Raw genomic sequence first — 15,565 nt, 5'->3', positions numbered from 1 at the left:
ACTCAGAAGATGTAACTGAGCATAATTTGGGAGATTTTATGACACTGGCACATATCAAGTGTAAGAAATACTCAGTAAAAATGCAATTGTTTTTCCCCCTCACCACAAACATTGGCGTAAATTGGTGAAAAAATTGTGACAAGTTAAGGCACAATATACACCATGTAAGATACCCTGGGGTGTCTGCTTTATCAAATGAAAGCCCTTTGTGGGGTTATTTGAACAGTCACATTGCTATAATACCCTAAAATGAGACATAGACCCGTCAAATCCATCTATGAAAATCCTAACTATAGAAACTGAAATAGCCTTGTCTCTTATATGGCATTGTAGCTTCACAGAATAGTGCCAAAGGCATACAATGGGATACAATATCGTTATACTCAGCAGATGTAGCTGAACACAATATGGGGTTCTGTGCAGGAATAGCACACACCAACTTTAAGAAATACACATTACAAAAACCTTGTTATATGTGTATATGCCAAAATAGAGAAGAAAAAAAACACACAATATTACTCCAATATTTAGCAGAGATTGTCGATGAAATGGCAACGTAAAAAGTGTCAAAATAACCTTCGATAAATAGCCTGTGATATCTACTTCTAAAATAGTTTCACATTGAAATTTTATTTTAGTATTTTGTGACCTGTAACTTTCAAAATACACTGAAATCTTACACATATTATGTAGTCTATAAATCAAGACACATAAATGAATATTTTTTAAATTAGTTTTCAGAAGCAGGACATATTATGCACACACTATTATTGCCAAAACTGTGAAAAAAAACTTTTTTTTTTTTCTTCATTTTTTTTTTTTTATACTTAAAGAGAATGTATCTATGTATATGTGATATCAAATTAAAGCCCTGCTTGCCCTCTAAAAAACAGTATATAATATGTGTTGGTTCAATAAATGAGAGATGCCAATTGAGTTTGAACACAAACAGTAAAAATGGCTTGTGTCTTTAAGGGTAAGACAAGCTTTTGCAACTGTGTCATTGAGGGGTTAAAAGCCCCATCCTTCACGCGTTCTCTGTCTAATGCAAGAATGGCAATTTTCTTTTAAATTTTGCCAAAAGATGAACATATTAGCGACTGTCTCCATTCTAATAAACTGTGAGTCCCTGAGAGCTTGAGGGATTGCGTACCCACTGGGTAACATAGAACTTGAAACGTGTTGGGGGTGTTTCATTATTAACCCATTGCATTCTGGAGCTATGAAATCCACCCTGCCTTGAACTGCTGGAGCCCAAGTGAGTGTATTAAATGACAAATCCCATTCAGTTCTTGTAAGAGCAGTGTTTTGGCAAGCACCGTTGTCTCTTTGGGAGAATCAGCCAAGGTCTGCTATGTGTTTATGCATTGCAAGGTAAAGCTCCCTCCCATTCAAGGCAAAGGCCTTTAACCTTTCGCAGACCAAAGTGAATTTAACGGATGTGTCTCTGATGTGTTCAGTTAACTGTTTCAGTGCCAGAGTTGGTATGCGTTGCTTACTGTGCAGATAAGAGTTGCACACCGGATTGTGTTATTCAATTTGGTGCCGGTTGATGGATGGCTAGGGATGGAGCTCTAAGCAAGTGCAAATCTGCATTGTTGGCTAACCCAGTGGTGATCTAAGAAGGGTGGTGCTTGCAAGCATTGGGGTTATAAAGCAAAGTCTTATAATAGAGGATTTTCTTCTTGAACTTGGTTTTCATGGTAATATTGGCCGCCTAGTAGCTCTGTGTGCTTTTACATTTCTTCATATTCTATAAATCAGCGGGGGTCAAATGGCAAAGCATCATGGCAGTTGTAGTTCTTCAACTGGGGATCTTACTTTTGACCACCCTTGCTGTAAAGTGATGGTGATGAGCCTGAAATGGTTACCCCAACTGTTTTTAAAAGTGTTTTGGCGTATCTGGAATAGACATGTTCATGTGAAGTGTGCCAACAGAAAGGCATCGTGTGTATTTAGTGTAAAGGATTTAGAAGACATGCCCAAATTATACGTTTGTTTGGGTAGGCCATCATTACATGCTCCAATCTCATACTGTCTAGGTGATCTGTGCTTCTAATATGCAAGGAGTGTATAATAATTGGAGAGCATCCCATAGCTTGCCGCTAATGGCTGTATGTGAGTCCCTGAGAGCTCTGATACTCCGTATTGCTATATTAAATGGTTATTATAACATCCCATAGGATGCCGCTAATGGCTGTATGTGGCTCTCACAGTGTGATACTCCGTATTGCTATATTAAATGGTTATTATAATATCCCATAGGATGCCGCTAATGGCTGTATGTGGGTCTCACAGTGTGATACTCCGTATTGCTATATTAAATGGTTATTATAACATCCCATAGGATGCCGCTAATGGCTGTATGTGGCTCTCACAGTGTGATACTCCGTATTGCTATATTAAATGGTTATTATAATATCCCATAGGATGCCGCTAATGGCTGTATGTGGGTCTCACAGTGTGATACTCCGTATTGCTATATTAAATGGTTATTATAACATCCCATAGGAAGCCGCTAATGGCTGTATGTGGGTCTCACAGTGTGATACTCCGTATTGCTATATTAAATGGTTATTATAACATCCCATAGGAAGCCGCTAATGGCTGTATGTGGGTCTCACAGTGTGATACTCCGTATTGCTATATTAAATGGTTATTATAACATCCCATAGGAAGCCGCTAATGGCTGTATGCGGCTCTCACAGTGTGATACTCAGTATTGCTATATTAAATGGTTATTATAACATCCCATAGGATGCCGCTAATGGCTGTATGTGGCTCTCACAGTGTGATACTCCGTATTGCTATATTAAATGGTTATTATAACATCCCATAGGATGCCGCTAATGGCTGTATGTGGCTCTCACAGTGTGATACTCCGTATTGCTATATTAAATGGTTATTATAATATCCCATAGGAAGCCGCTAATGGCTGTATGTGGCTCTCACAGTGTGATACTCAGTATTGCTATATTAAATGGTTATTATAATATCCCATAGTGTGCCGCTAATGGCTGTATGTGGCTCTCACAGTGTGATACTCAGTATTGCTATATTAAATGGTTATTATAACATCCCATAGGATGCCGCTAATGGCTGTATGTGGCTCTCACAGTGTGATACTCAGTATTGCTATATTAAATGGTTATTATAATATCCCATAGGATGCCGCTAATGGCTGTATGCAGCTCTCACAGTGTGATACTCCATATTGCTATATTAAATGGTTATTATAATATCCCATAGTGTGCCGCTAATGGCTGTATGCAGCTCTCACAGTGTGATACTCCATATTGCTATATTAAATGGTTATTATAACATCCCATAGGATGCCGCTAATGGCTGTATGTGGCTCTCACGGTGTGATACTCCGAATTGCTATATTAAATGGTTATTATAATATCCCATAGTGTGCCGCTAATGGCTGTATGCAGCTCTCACAGTGTGATACTCCATATTGCTATATTAAATGGTTATTATAACATCCCATAGGATGCCGCTAATGGCTGTATGTGGCTCTCACAGTGTGATACTCCATATTGCTATATTAAATGGTTATTATAACATCCCATAGGATGCCGCTAATGGCTGTATGCAGCTCTCACAGTGTGATACTCCATATTGCTATATTAAATGGTTATTATAATATCCCATAGTGTGCCGCTAATGGCTGTATGTGGCTCTCACAGTGTGATACTCCGTATTGCTATATTAAATGGTTATTATAATATCCCATAGTGTGCCGCTAATGGCTGTATGCGGCTCTCACAGTGTGATACTCCGTATTGCTATATTAAATGGTTATTATAATATCCCATAGGATGCCGCTAATGGCTGTATGCAGCTCTCACAGTGTGATACTCCGTATTGCTATATTAAATGGTTATTATAGCATCCCATAGCTTGCCGCTAATGGCTGTATGTGGCTCTCACAGTGTGATACTCAGTATTGCTATATTAAATGGTTATTATAACATCCCATAGGATGCTGCTAATGGCTGTATGTGGCTCTCACAGTGTGATACTCCATATTGCTATATTAAATGGTTATTATAACATCCCATAGGATGCCGCTAATGGCTGTATGCAGCTCTCACAGTGTGATACTCAGTATTGCTATTTTAAATGGTTATTATAATATCCCATAGTGTGCCGCTAATGGCTGTATGCGGCTCTCACAGTGTGATACTCCGTATTGCTATATGAAATGGTTATTATAATATCCCATAGGAAGCCGCTAATGGCTGTATGTGGCTCTCACAGTGTGACACTCAGTATTGCTATATTAAATGGTTATTATAACATCCCATAGGATGCTGCTAATGGCTGTATGTGGCTCTCACAGTGTGATACTCCATATTGCTATATTAAATGGTTATTATAACATCCCATAGGATGCCACTAATGGCTGTATGCAGCTCTCACAGTGTGATACTCAGTATTGCTATTTTAAATGGTTATTATAATATCCCATAGTGTGCCGCTAATGGCTGTATGCGGCTCTCACAGTGTGATACTCCGTATTACTATATTAAATGGTTATTATAATATCCCATAGGAAGCCGCTAATGGCTGTATGCGGCTCTCACAATGTGACACTCAGTATTGCTATATTAAATGGTTATTATAATATCCCATAGTGTGCCGCTAATGGCTGTATGTGGCTCTCACAGTGTGATACTCCATATTGCTATATGAAATGGTTATTATAACATCCCATAGTGTGCCGCTAATGGCTGTATGCAGCTCTCACAGTGTGATACTCCGTATTGCTATATTAAATGGTTATTATAACATCCCATAGGAAGCCGCTAATGGCTGTATGTGGCTCTCACAGTGTGATACTCCGTATTGCTATATTAAATGGTTATTATAACATCCCATAGTGTGCCGCTAATGGCTGTATGTGGCTCTCACAGTGTGATACTCCGTATTGCTATATTAAATGGTTATTATAACATCCCATAGGATGCCGCTAATGGCTGTATGCAGCTCTCACAGTGTGATACTCCGTATTGCTATATTAAATGGTTATTATAACATACCATAGGATGCCGCTAATGGCTGTATGCAGCTCTCACAGTGTGATACTCCATATTGCTATATTAAATGGTTATTATGACATCCCATAGGATGCCGCTAATGGCTGTATGCAGCTCTCACAGTGTGATACTCCATATTGCTATATTAAATGGTTATTATAACATCCCATAGGATGCCGCTAATGGCTGTATGCAGCTCTCACAGTGTGATACTCCGTATTGCTATATTAAATGGTTATTATAATATCCCATAGTGTGCCGCTAATGGCTGTATGCAGCTCTCACAGTGTGATACTCAGTATTGCTATATTAAATGGTTATTATAATATCCCACAATGTGCCGCTAATGGCTGTATGTGGCTCTCACAGTGTGATACTCCGTATTGCTAGATTAAATGGTTATTATAATATCCCATAGTGTGCCGCTAATGGCTGTATGCAGCTCTCACAGTGTGATACTCCGTATTGCTATATTAAATGGTTATTATAATATCCCATAGTGTGCCGCTAATGGCTGTATGCAGCTCTCACAGTGTGATACTCCGTATTGCTATATTAAATGGTTATTATAATATCCCATAGTGTGCCGCTAATGGCTTTATGCGGCTCTCACAGTGTGATACTCAGTATTGCTATATTAAATGGTTATTATAATATCCCATAGGATGCCGCTAATGGCTGTATGTGGCTCTCACAGTGTGATACTCCGAATTGCTATATTAAATGGTTATTATAACATCCCATAGGATGCCGCTAATGGCTGTATGCAGCTCTCACAGTGTGATACTCAGAATTGCTATATTAAATGGTTATTATAATATCCCATAGTGTGCCGCTAATGGCTGTATGCGGCTCTCACAGTGTGATACTCAGTATTGCTATATTAAATGGTTATTATAATATCCCATAGGATGCCGCTAATGGCTGTATGCGGCTCTCACAGTGTGATACTCAGTATTGCTATATTAAATGGTTATTATAATATCCCAGAGTGTGCCGCTAATGGCTGTATGCGGCTCTCACAGTGTGATACTCAGTATTGCTATATTAAATGGTTATTATAATATCCCAGAGTGTGCCGCTAATGGCTGTATGCGGCTCTCACAGTGTGATACTCCGTATTGCTATATTAAATGGTTATTGTAACATCAAATAGTATGCTGTTAAGGCTCTTACAATGTGATACTGCTATATTAATGGATTATATTTGTTTGTTGGTTTCTTTCAGGTGCTGGCCTTGGTTTGGGGATCGTGTTTTCAGTGATATTTTTCAAAAGTGAGTATTGTCTTTTGCGCCCTATCCCCTAGGGCCCTGCTGGTGCTAATTGCATTCTGGGTAGATCCAGCACGGCTAGTCTCTACCCAATATCTGGTCTCCACCATTATCATTCATGGCGTGTTATGCAGCAATGGTACCTCTGAGGCCCTGTCACCCTGTTCGTGACAGCAATACTAAATAATGCTTTTATTTAAATTCACCGGCACAGTCTGGGCCCACACACAGACAGATATCATTGGTTCATACGGCTTTGCAGAAAATAAATGTAAACAACTTCTAAATTCCTCTGCCGTCAAAACCACACTGGAGAATGTGGAACTTGCTCTCCATCCGTGCACACGTCGTGTTTACAGTTCAATCTGATCTAAGTGAAGACTGTGTATTTATTGCACACATGGAATCAAATCTATGTCTCTTGAATCATGCTCTTAGCTGTTACTATAAGATGTTGAATGAAGATCCCTTGTGTATAGGAAACCTATATAACCGATACATTGACACTTGCCTCATGTCACAGTGCATGAAAACGTCCAATGATGGGCACGTGTCATGTTAAAGGATTACTCCAGCCACCATGACCACTTATGCTTTTTGAAGTGGTCGTGGTTGAAGGAGTCTGGATGTGCACCAACCTATGCCACAGCATTGTACAATTGCTAAGAAGAACAAATATGTCTATGATGACAAACATGTTTAGGCAACTGAGAACCGACAAGGGCTCAAAGGAGCTTTTAGTGTGCATGTAGCGTTTTATGTTTTATGGTAAGTAATTAATATAATCTTGTAGCGTAGTCTCCAGCTTGGTAAAATGTATACAGAGTGAAGCCTAAATCTATTGATGTAAATGAGGGGGTATATTTGAGAAATGTGCACATGAGCCGTCACACAGCATGATGGTGAGACACGGTGTATCTTGGTTCTATATGTTTTAATTTATAATGATGATGTTAACTAAACATTGAGTTTTGATGAGTCCGGGACACATCTACTATTCTGTGTTAATTATGTCTCAATTTGATTTTCTATAAACTGCGCGTGGTTAAATAGTGAAAGGGGGATTGATTTTTTCCATCTGACCTTTGCAAACCCATCTCTCTCTTTCCAGGGAAGACCTGGCCCATTGCATTCTCCTCGGGTATAGGTTTAGGAATGGCCTATTCCAACTGCCAGAATGACTTCCAGTCTCCTTACCTTCTTCACGGCAAGTTTGTAAAGGTATGTCTGTATTCCCACCTGCCTCTCGGCAAAATTTAACACTTTCATTTCATGATTTCTGGGGCTCTGCGACTGCACTCCATGTGCAGCATAAAGCTGTGATCTTTGGCCACTGGAAGATCCTCCGTACTAGTTGTTGGCAGAGTGAGACAGCTCAGTGGATGGAGCACCAGCTCGAATATCTCAGTGGATGGAGCACCAGCTCGAATATCTCAGTGGATGGAGCACCAGCTCGAATATCTCAGTGGATGGAGCACCGGCTCGAATATCTCAGTGGATGGAGCACCGGCTCGAATGTCTCAGTGGATGGAGCACCGGCTCGAATGTCTCAGTGGATGGAGCACCGGCTCGAATGTCTCAGTGGATGGAGCACCGGCTCGAATGTCTCAGTGGATGGAGCACCGGCTCGAATGTCTCAGTGGATGGAGCACCGGCTCGAATGTCTCAGTGGATGGAGCACCGGCTCGAATGTCTCAGTGGATGGAGCACCGGCTCGAATGTCTCAGTGGATGGAGCACCGGCTCGAATGTCTCAGTGGATGGAGCACCGGCTCGAATGTCTCAGTGGATGGAGCACCGGCTCGAATGTCTCAGTGGATGGAGCACCGGCTTGAATGTCTCAGTGGATGGAGCACCAGCTCGAATATCTGAGTCAAACATTTGATTCCCATTCCAGCTCAGCCTCTCAACCTTCTGAGATCAATAAAATAGACACCATTAAGTTGGGTAATAACATGTAGACTCCATGACGTGTTTGGAAACTAGTGACAATCTTAACGTACTACTTGTGGTTAAATATTTTGATGATGTGGTTATTAGTATTATTTATATGTACAGATATATGGATGTTTCCTCTCTAAAACGCTCTGTAAACCATATGGGATCTGTTTTTTTATTAAATGCTTTGCTTCCACAAACACACGTCGGTTTCAATCTCTCCGTGGCGCTAACATGGTGTCCTCCGTGGGCAGCATTTGCTGTATTCATCTTAACACTTTGGATCTTAATAAAGAGACCTACATCAGTACGCATTGCTCGTTAAGCAGCCAAGGGCCAGGAACAGTTAAATCCATAATTGCCTCCAAATGTGTTGTCGTGGTTAATGGCTCAAGGGCTGCTAACTGCCTAATTATTTAATGGCTGCCGGGGAACAGTGTGGAAACTATTAGTGTAGTATTGGAGCTATAATTCATGGGTGAGGAGCTTGGGAATTTGGGCTTTTCTTAAAGGGAACGTTTAATCCCATTGTGTCCTCCCCTCTTTAGTTATCTCTTCTGCAATCATGTGTACAACCCTAAACTGAGGAATATTGGTCTTGGGCTGCTTTGAGCTTGGCTTTACCTTGGTGGTCTGCATATTGAACTTCCCGGTGTGTGACCCAGGGAGTACAATCTGCAGTCCTAGTCGCTGGCTGTGAACATGTGATACATTTAACCATGTGGACTGTGATTTGCATCAGGAAAGTAAGCCACTGGAATAATGCTGAAAATACAAAAGTCATGTCATTCCTCTTTGTTTTAAATATTAAATGTTCTGCATGACATACAGGTGCTGCTATCCTTCTGGAAGGTGTGTTTTGAACAGGAATTATAATTTTTTTTTGTTGCTCAGGCTAAATATATCACTGATTACCAGTTCCCAACGCTATAAGGGTCTTCTGGCATGATCACAGGGTATTTTACATCCTCACTCTCTAATTAGTTCACCTATATTAAAGTATGGTTACACTGAAATGACATTCACCATAGCTAATCTTAGGGCCAACGGTGTGATGGAACACAGGAGAATTCACATTACTTTGAAGCCAGTTAGAAGGGAGTACTTGCTGGAGAGGCCATGAGGTGCGTACCTTCATAGAAAGGGTTAAAATCACAATATGAGACATAGAATTCCTCCAGATATTCTTTTAAAAATTGTAGGAGGGGATCATAGTTTTAAAAGAGCGGCAGATCTACAATTGGCCACTCCTGATATATAACCGACCTTTGCCACATGGACACTTGGGGCGATTGCAGTGCAGCATTTCCAGTAATATGTTCAGTCTTTAAACAGTCAGAATGATGAGGCTATTGTGGCTCTGTTGGTTTGTAACGTTTTGGTAACTAACCCCCTGAATGCATGTCCTCGTTACAGGAACAATGAGCGTGTTGGATCTGGCAGAGAGCAGCTGCAGAGCCTCCCATCTGGAATCCGGCACGGCACAGGACAGCCTGGAAGACTCTCGCTCCAGTCCTTGGCAGTAACTGCTTTCCCTGGCGCAGTGACCACACGCTTGCAGTTTCTTTGTTTTGTATTTTCTGTCACAACAATTATGAGAATAAAAAAGAAAAACCCCAAAATGGGCTGTGCTCGATGTTCTTTTCATGATTATTAAATAATGTTTTCTGTGTTTCTTGAGCGCAGGAGATTAAGAAATGGAAATCAGAATAAAACTGATTAAAGCTAGAAGGGCCGCCGGAGTGGGGTCAGGGCAGTTGTGGTATGTTTTAAGCCAGTTGGCAAATAAAAAAGACAGAGGACTTACACGTGTTAACCCTTTAAAGTGGATCTGTCCCTTTTCAGTGTTTTATAAAGATAAATTCCTTTTGAAATATTGAACAAGAATACTTTTGAATTTCATAGAAATTGCAGCGCAACTAAAAGATACCATTAAACAACATAGGGACAAACCTGAGGTTAACAGAAGGCGGAGCTTCTCTGTCAACTTTTGTCCAATCCCAATGTAAGATCCAGGCATTGTCTACAGAGAATACAAAATTACTTTACACAAAGTGCAAGTGACAAGGTGTAAAAAGTGGCGCTAGTCAATAAAATTAGTGCGACTTCCCCACAGTGTCTAAAACCACTCACAAGACACAAAACTCCAAATGCAAACAGTAAAAATACAAATAGGGGGCGCAGATCATTAATAAATGAGTGCAATAGAAATATTAAAACAATACTTATTCACTCTTGATCCTCCGTGAGTATAAAGTCAACCTAAGAGTATGAAACAGTCCATAGCATAATACTGTAAACACATAGAATAATTATTTTAGGCGACCATTATCAACTCACAATTTGCAGAGCCACATATTGCAGGCTCTGACTATATAGGCTTTTCAGAAAAACTTGTAATGGTTGTCTCCTCTCCTCCACCTTTAATGCAGCCACTGGTACCAGGGATCCGCAAGGATTCAGTTGGAGATAGTTTAAAAGACTTTAACAACCAAAGGAAGGTAAAAAAAAGTCTGCATAGATTTGATAACTGAGCAATAAAGGTCCATAAAATATTAAGCACGACGCGTTTCGACCTGCCTGGTCTTCATTATGGTGCATATTCTCCTGTCCAACATCCAAACTTTTATACCGGTTGGGAGATCACATTTTTGTGCCATTTCCCGGCGTCTCCTCCTCCTCCGTTGGTTGGGTGCGTCCGGAGCGTGATGACAAGTTTCCACATGCGTCGTGGTGCTCTTGCGTCTGACGTCATCGGCAACTGCAGATATAAGATGTTGACACTACAAGTGTATGTGGCATAATCCACCATCTTTAAAAATCCCAGTCTGGGTCTTCTTAATCGGTACAGTTCCTGACAACTATAGCAATCTGCCTAACCATCACAATACTTACAACAGTTTAGCAGTCTTACGTTTAAACAGGCATAAACATTATACAGTATACATAAAAACTGAAATTGAAAAGTAGGGATTTTATTATGAAGTGCAAACTGCAATGGGGATAATATCATTAGACAAGGCTATACATAAATCTTGTATACATTTAACCTTGAATACATTCAATTTAAGAACAAATTAGATCATAAAAAAAAAAAACATTAAAAAAATTATATAAGGGCTCTCATCTCAAAATCCATATTTAACCTATTTGGGGACAGTGTGTCCAAATTAAAAATCCATTCCATTTCACATTTCGGAAGAGTGGAGCCAATATTACCCCCCCTCTAGTGTTTGGTAATAATTTGGATCCCATAAAATTTCAATCCCATGGGGTCTTTATTGTGATGTTCCAAAAAGTGCAAATAAACATTGTGAGTTTTAAAACCCCTTTTAATGTTGTATATGTGTTTGCGTATCCAAGTCGCCAAACATCTAGATGTTTTCCCCACATACATGGTCTATAAAGACTCTTGTGGGATTCTCTGTAAATCCTTTATTTACTTACCTGATCCCAGCACCTATGTCCCTTGGCGCTGGGGTGAAGCTCTTCCTCCGTCCTGTGACGAGTGGGCTCTAATGCGCAATGCTTTTCTATGCTGAACTAATGCTTTCCTATGGGGAAAAAAATCTGACTCTGGAGGTTCTCATGCAGAGCGTGAGGACATCATGTGTAAGCTACCGGACCAAAGGTCTGTTTCAAACCAGGAAGCCATCTAGTGGGTTTCTAGTAGACCGCCACTAGAGGCTAATGTAAGCAGTGCAGTTTCTCTGCAATGTTTAACATTGCAGCACTAAGGGCAATAGGGACACCTGTACCCAGACCACTTCAATGAGCTGAAGTGGTCTTGGTGCCTGTAGTATCCCTTTAAGTATGTCCCCTGTCTTCCCGCACACAGTGTATTATAACGCAGCTATAAGGTTACACACACACAGTGTATTATAATTGCAGCTATACGGATATGGTGTAAGGAGGACCCCTGTCTCCCCACACACAGTGTATTATAACTGCAGCTATAAGGTTATGGTGTAAGGAGCACCCCTGTCTCCCCACACACAGTGTATTATAACTGCAGCTATACGGTTATGGTGTAAGGAGGTCCCATATCTCCCCGCACACAGTGTATTATAACTGCAGCTATAAGGTTATGGTGTAAGGAGGTCCCCTGTCTCCCCGCACACATTGTATTATAACTGCAGCTATAAGGTTATGGTGTAAGGAGGTCCCCTGTCTCCCCGCACACAGTGTATTATAACTGCAGCTATAAGGTTTTGGTGTAAGGAGGTCCCATATCTCCCCGCACACAGTGTATTATAACTGCAGCTATAAGGATATGGTGTAAGGAGGTCCCCTGTCTCCCTGCACACAGTGTATTATAAATGCAGCTATAAGGTTATGGTGTAAGGAGGTCCCCTGTCTCCCCGCACACATTGTATTATACCTGCAGCTATAAGGTTATGGTGTAAGGAGGTCCCCTGTCTCCCCGCACACAGTGTATTATAACTGCAGCTATAAGGTTTTGGTGTAAGGAGGTCCCATATCTCCCCGCACACAGTGTATTATAACTGCAGCTATAAGGATATGGTGTAAGGAGGTCCCCTGTCTCCCTGCACACAGTGTATTATAAATGCAGCTATAAGGTTATGGTGTAAGGAGGTCCCCTGTCTCCCCACACATTGTGTATTATAACTGCAGCTATAAGGTTATGGTGTAAGGAGGTCCCCTGTCTCCGCACACAGTGTATTATAACTGCAGCTATAAGGTTATGGTGTAAAGAGGTCCCCTGTCTCCGCACACAGTGTATTATAACTGCAGCTATAAGGTTATGGTGTAAGGAGCACCCCTGTCTCCCCACACACAGTGTATTATAACTGCAGCTATACGGTTATGGTGTAAGGAGGTCCCATATCTCCCCGCACACAGTGTATTATAACTGCAGCTATAAGGTTATGGTGTAAGGAGGCCCCCTGTCTCCCCACACACAGTGTATTATAACTGCAGCTATAAGGTTATGGTGTAAGGAGGTCCCCTGTCTCCCCGCACACAGTGTATTATAACTGCAGCTATAAGGTTTTGGTGTAAGGAGGTCCCATATCTCCCCGCACACAGTGTATTATAACTGCAGCTATAAGGTTATGGTGTAAGGAGGTCCCCTGTCTCCCCGCACACAGTGTATTATAACTGCAGCTATACGGTTATGGTGTAAGGAGGTCCCATATCTCCCCACACACAGTGTATTGTAACTGCAGCTATACGGTTATGCGGTAAGGAGGTCCCCAACCCCCCTCTGCCACAGAGTTGCTTATCACTGCAGTTGTTTGCAAATGCCCTTCAGCTATAAGCCCACCACTCTAAAGAAAGGAATCTGTATATCTTCCTCTGTCTGTCCAAGTACTCTTACAGTGATCAAAACCTATTCACATACCTACCTCCCCTGACACACCTGAGCAGCAGGTGTGTGTATCTGTGTTGGCGCTATGTCTGACCATTATTTTCACGATACTTTGCATGAATCTAGAAGCAAGCACAGAACGCAGCGCCATTTATATTATCTAATAATAGAATATATTGCCAAATGCTGAATTACATGTCCCTTACACGCCTGCGAGGCAGCTGCTTATGGGAAATTCTCATCTCATCTGTAAAATAATGAGCGAATCCTTATTAGCTTTGCAATTTTAGGTTCAGCCAGAGCTCACTGCTGATCGTTAGGGAGTGGTTTCAGTAATACAATGTGCATTATATGTAAAATTGGTAGGACAGTAGGCACTGTCTGTTAAATAGCTCTAACAGAAAGGATTTCTAACAGCCATCTAAGGAGTGGCCAGTGAAGTTATCACTAGGCTGTAATGTAAACACTGCATTTTCTCTGAAAAGACAGTGTTTACAGCAAAAAGCCTGAAGGGAATGATTCTACTCACCAGAACAAATTCAATAAGCTGTAGTTGTTCTGGTGACTATAGTGTCCCTTTAAGCAAAGCGCTGATATTTTATAATTTGATTTGACATCAATCATTGTTCCCTCCATTATCCAGCCAGTGTGCAGGAATTTCACAAATTCAGACCTTCTTAACTAATCAAAATATTTACACGTGATTTTCTGTGCCTGTGTCTTTTGGGTTTTTTTACGCTTGATTGTCTCACTTTGAAGGAAGCGGACTTTATTGGCATTTTGTGTTTTACATATTGTAATGTGCAGTATGATTTTCTTTACATTTTATGATTGAATCTACGGTTGTACGTCACCACCTGTAGGTAAAAAGGGTCCTTACCGCTAACGTATATTAGGATTTCAGTAGGGTCTCAGTGGAAGGAGCACCGTTAACTGCCCAGTGCCCACCATATGTTGCTTTGGCGACTCTGCCTTCCCTGTTAAAACAATTTTGGGAAGAGCTTAGTGAATAGGTCTTGCAGAATGTATTTTCAATGAATGGCAATTACCATAATCACTACAACATGCTGTAGTGATTGTGGTGCCAGGATTGCCCTGGCAGTCGCATAATGTAGTCATTTTTAAAATAGTTTGGTTCCTCTTTAGGTGGCACACCACTCCAGTGAAGCTATATAGGATGGTCGTACGACCCACAGATGATTGTGGGTGTGGGATTAGGGGGACATACCCTCATGTGTGGTGGTTTTGCCCCACTCTGACACAGTTCTGGGGGGATATCAGAGCATTGCTTATGGAGGCCTTTCAAAAACCGTTCGAACGGGACCCCTGGCTTCTCTTACTTGCCAAACCCCAGGAGGGTATGACCCACAGGGAACAGAAATTATGTAACAGAATAACTCTGGCAGCGAGACGAGTCATTGCGGCACACTGGTTACTGCCCTACCCGCCACAGATAGGAGAGGTCAGGGCAAAGGTAGAAGAAAATCATCTCATGGACCAATTAACGGCAACCATACATAACACCCTTCCCTCGTTCTATAAAATCTGGGAACCCTGGCACGTGTATACGGATAAACTTTAAATAGCCACTTCTATACAAGGCAGAATTATGGGGAGGGGTAGGGGTCTACAACCCACTGAGAACCAATATACTTAGGGACACACACACGGGAGACGTCCTTGGTTCTGGGAGATCTAGAGAGAAGTAGAGACGAGGAATTGAGTGAGGTGAGAGCTGGGAGGGGGAAGGAATTTTACCCCCTAACCCAATAAACAGAATCTGAACCCCACCTCCGACGAGCCGAAAACGATAGGAGGGAAAGCACTCTAAAGTTAGATATTTACACCCATGTCGGAGACCCTAACTTTGGTGGACAATTTTCACAGAGGATTCATCACTCCATTGACTTCCCACTCCCCCCCGACCCTATTCCCCCCCCCGACCCCCCTTCTTGTTATATCTACAGGGTTACTTTTT

The 15,565-nt window shown here is 41.4% G+C and overlaps 1 protein-coding gene across 1 annotated transcript in view; it reads left to right on the top strand.

The window, feature by feature from the left end:
• Positions 1–9,891, top strand: part of MICOS10 (mitochondrial contact site and cristae organizing system subunit 10) — a 62,830-nt gene extending 52,939 nt beyond the window's left edge. The window contains exons 2-4 of the mRNA XM_063436990.1: positions 6,274–6,321; positions 7,430–7,539; positions 9,672–9,891. Of these exons, the coding sequence (XP_063293060.1) occupies positions 6,274–6,321; positions 7,430–7,539; positions 9,672–9,680 (167 nt within the window). The 3' untranslated portion in view covers positions 9,681–9,891. The remainder of the gene's footprint in view (positions 1–6,273; positions 6,322–7,429; positions 7,540–9,671) is intronic.
• Positions 9,892–15,565: the final 5,674 nt, after the last annotated feature.

Source organism: Pelobates fuscus, chromosome 11 (genome assembly GCF_036172605.1).
Source record: "Pelobates fuscus isolate aPelFus1 chromosome 11, aPelFus1.pri, whole genome shotgun sequence".
In the NCBI taxonomy this organism is placed as follows: domain Eukaryota; kingdom Metazoa; phylum Chordata; class Amphibia; order Anura; family Pelobatidae; genus Pelobates; species Pelobates fuscus.
This window is presented reverse-complemented; position numbering and strand designations above follow the sequence as displayed.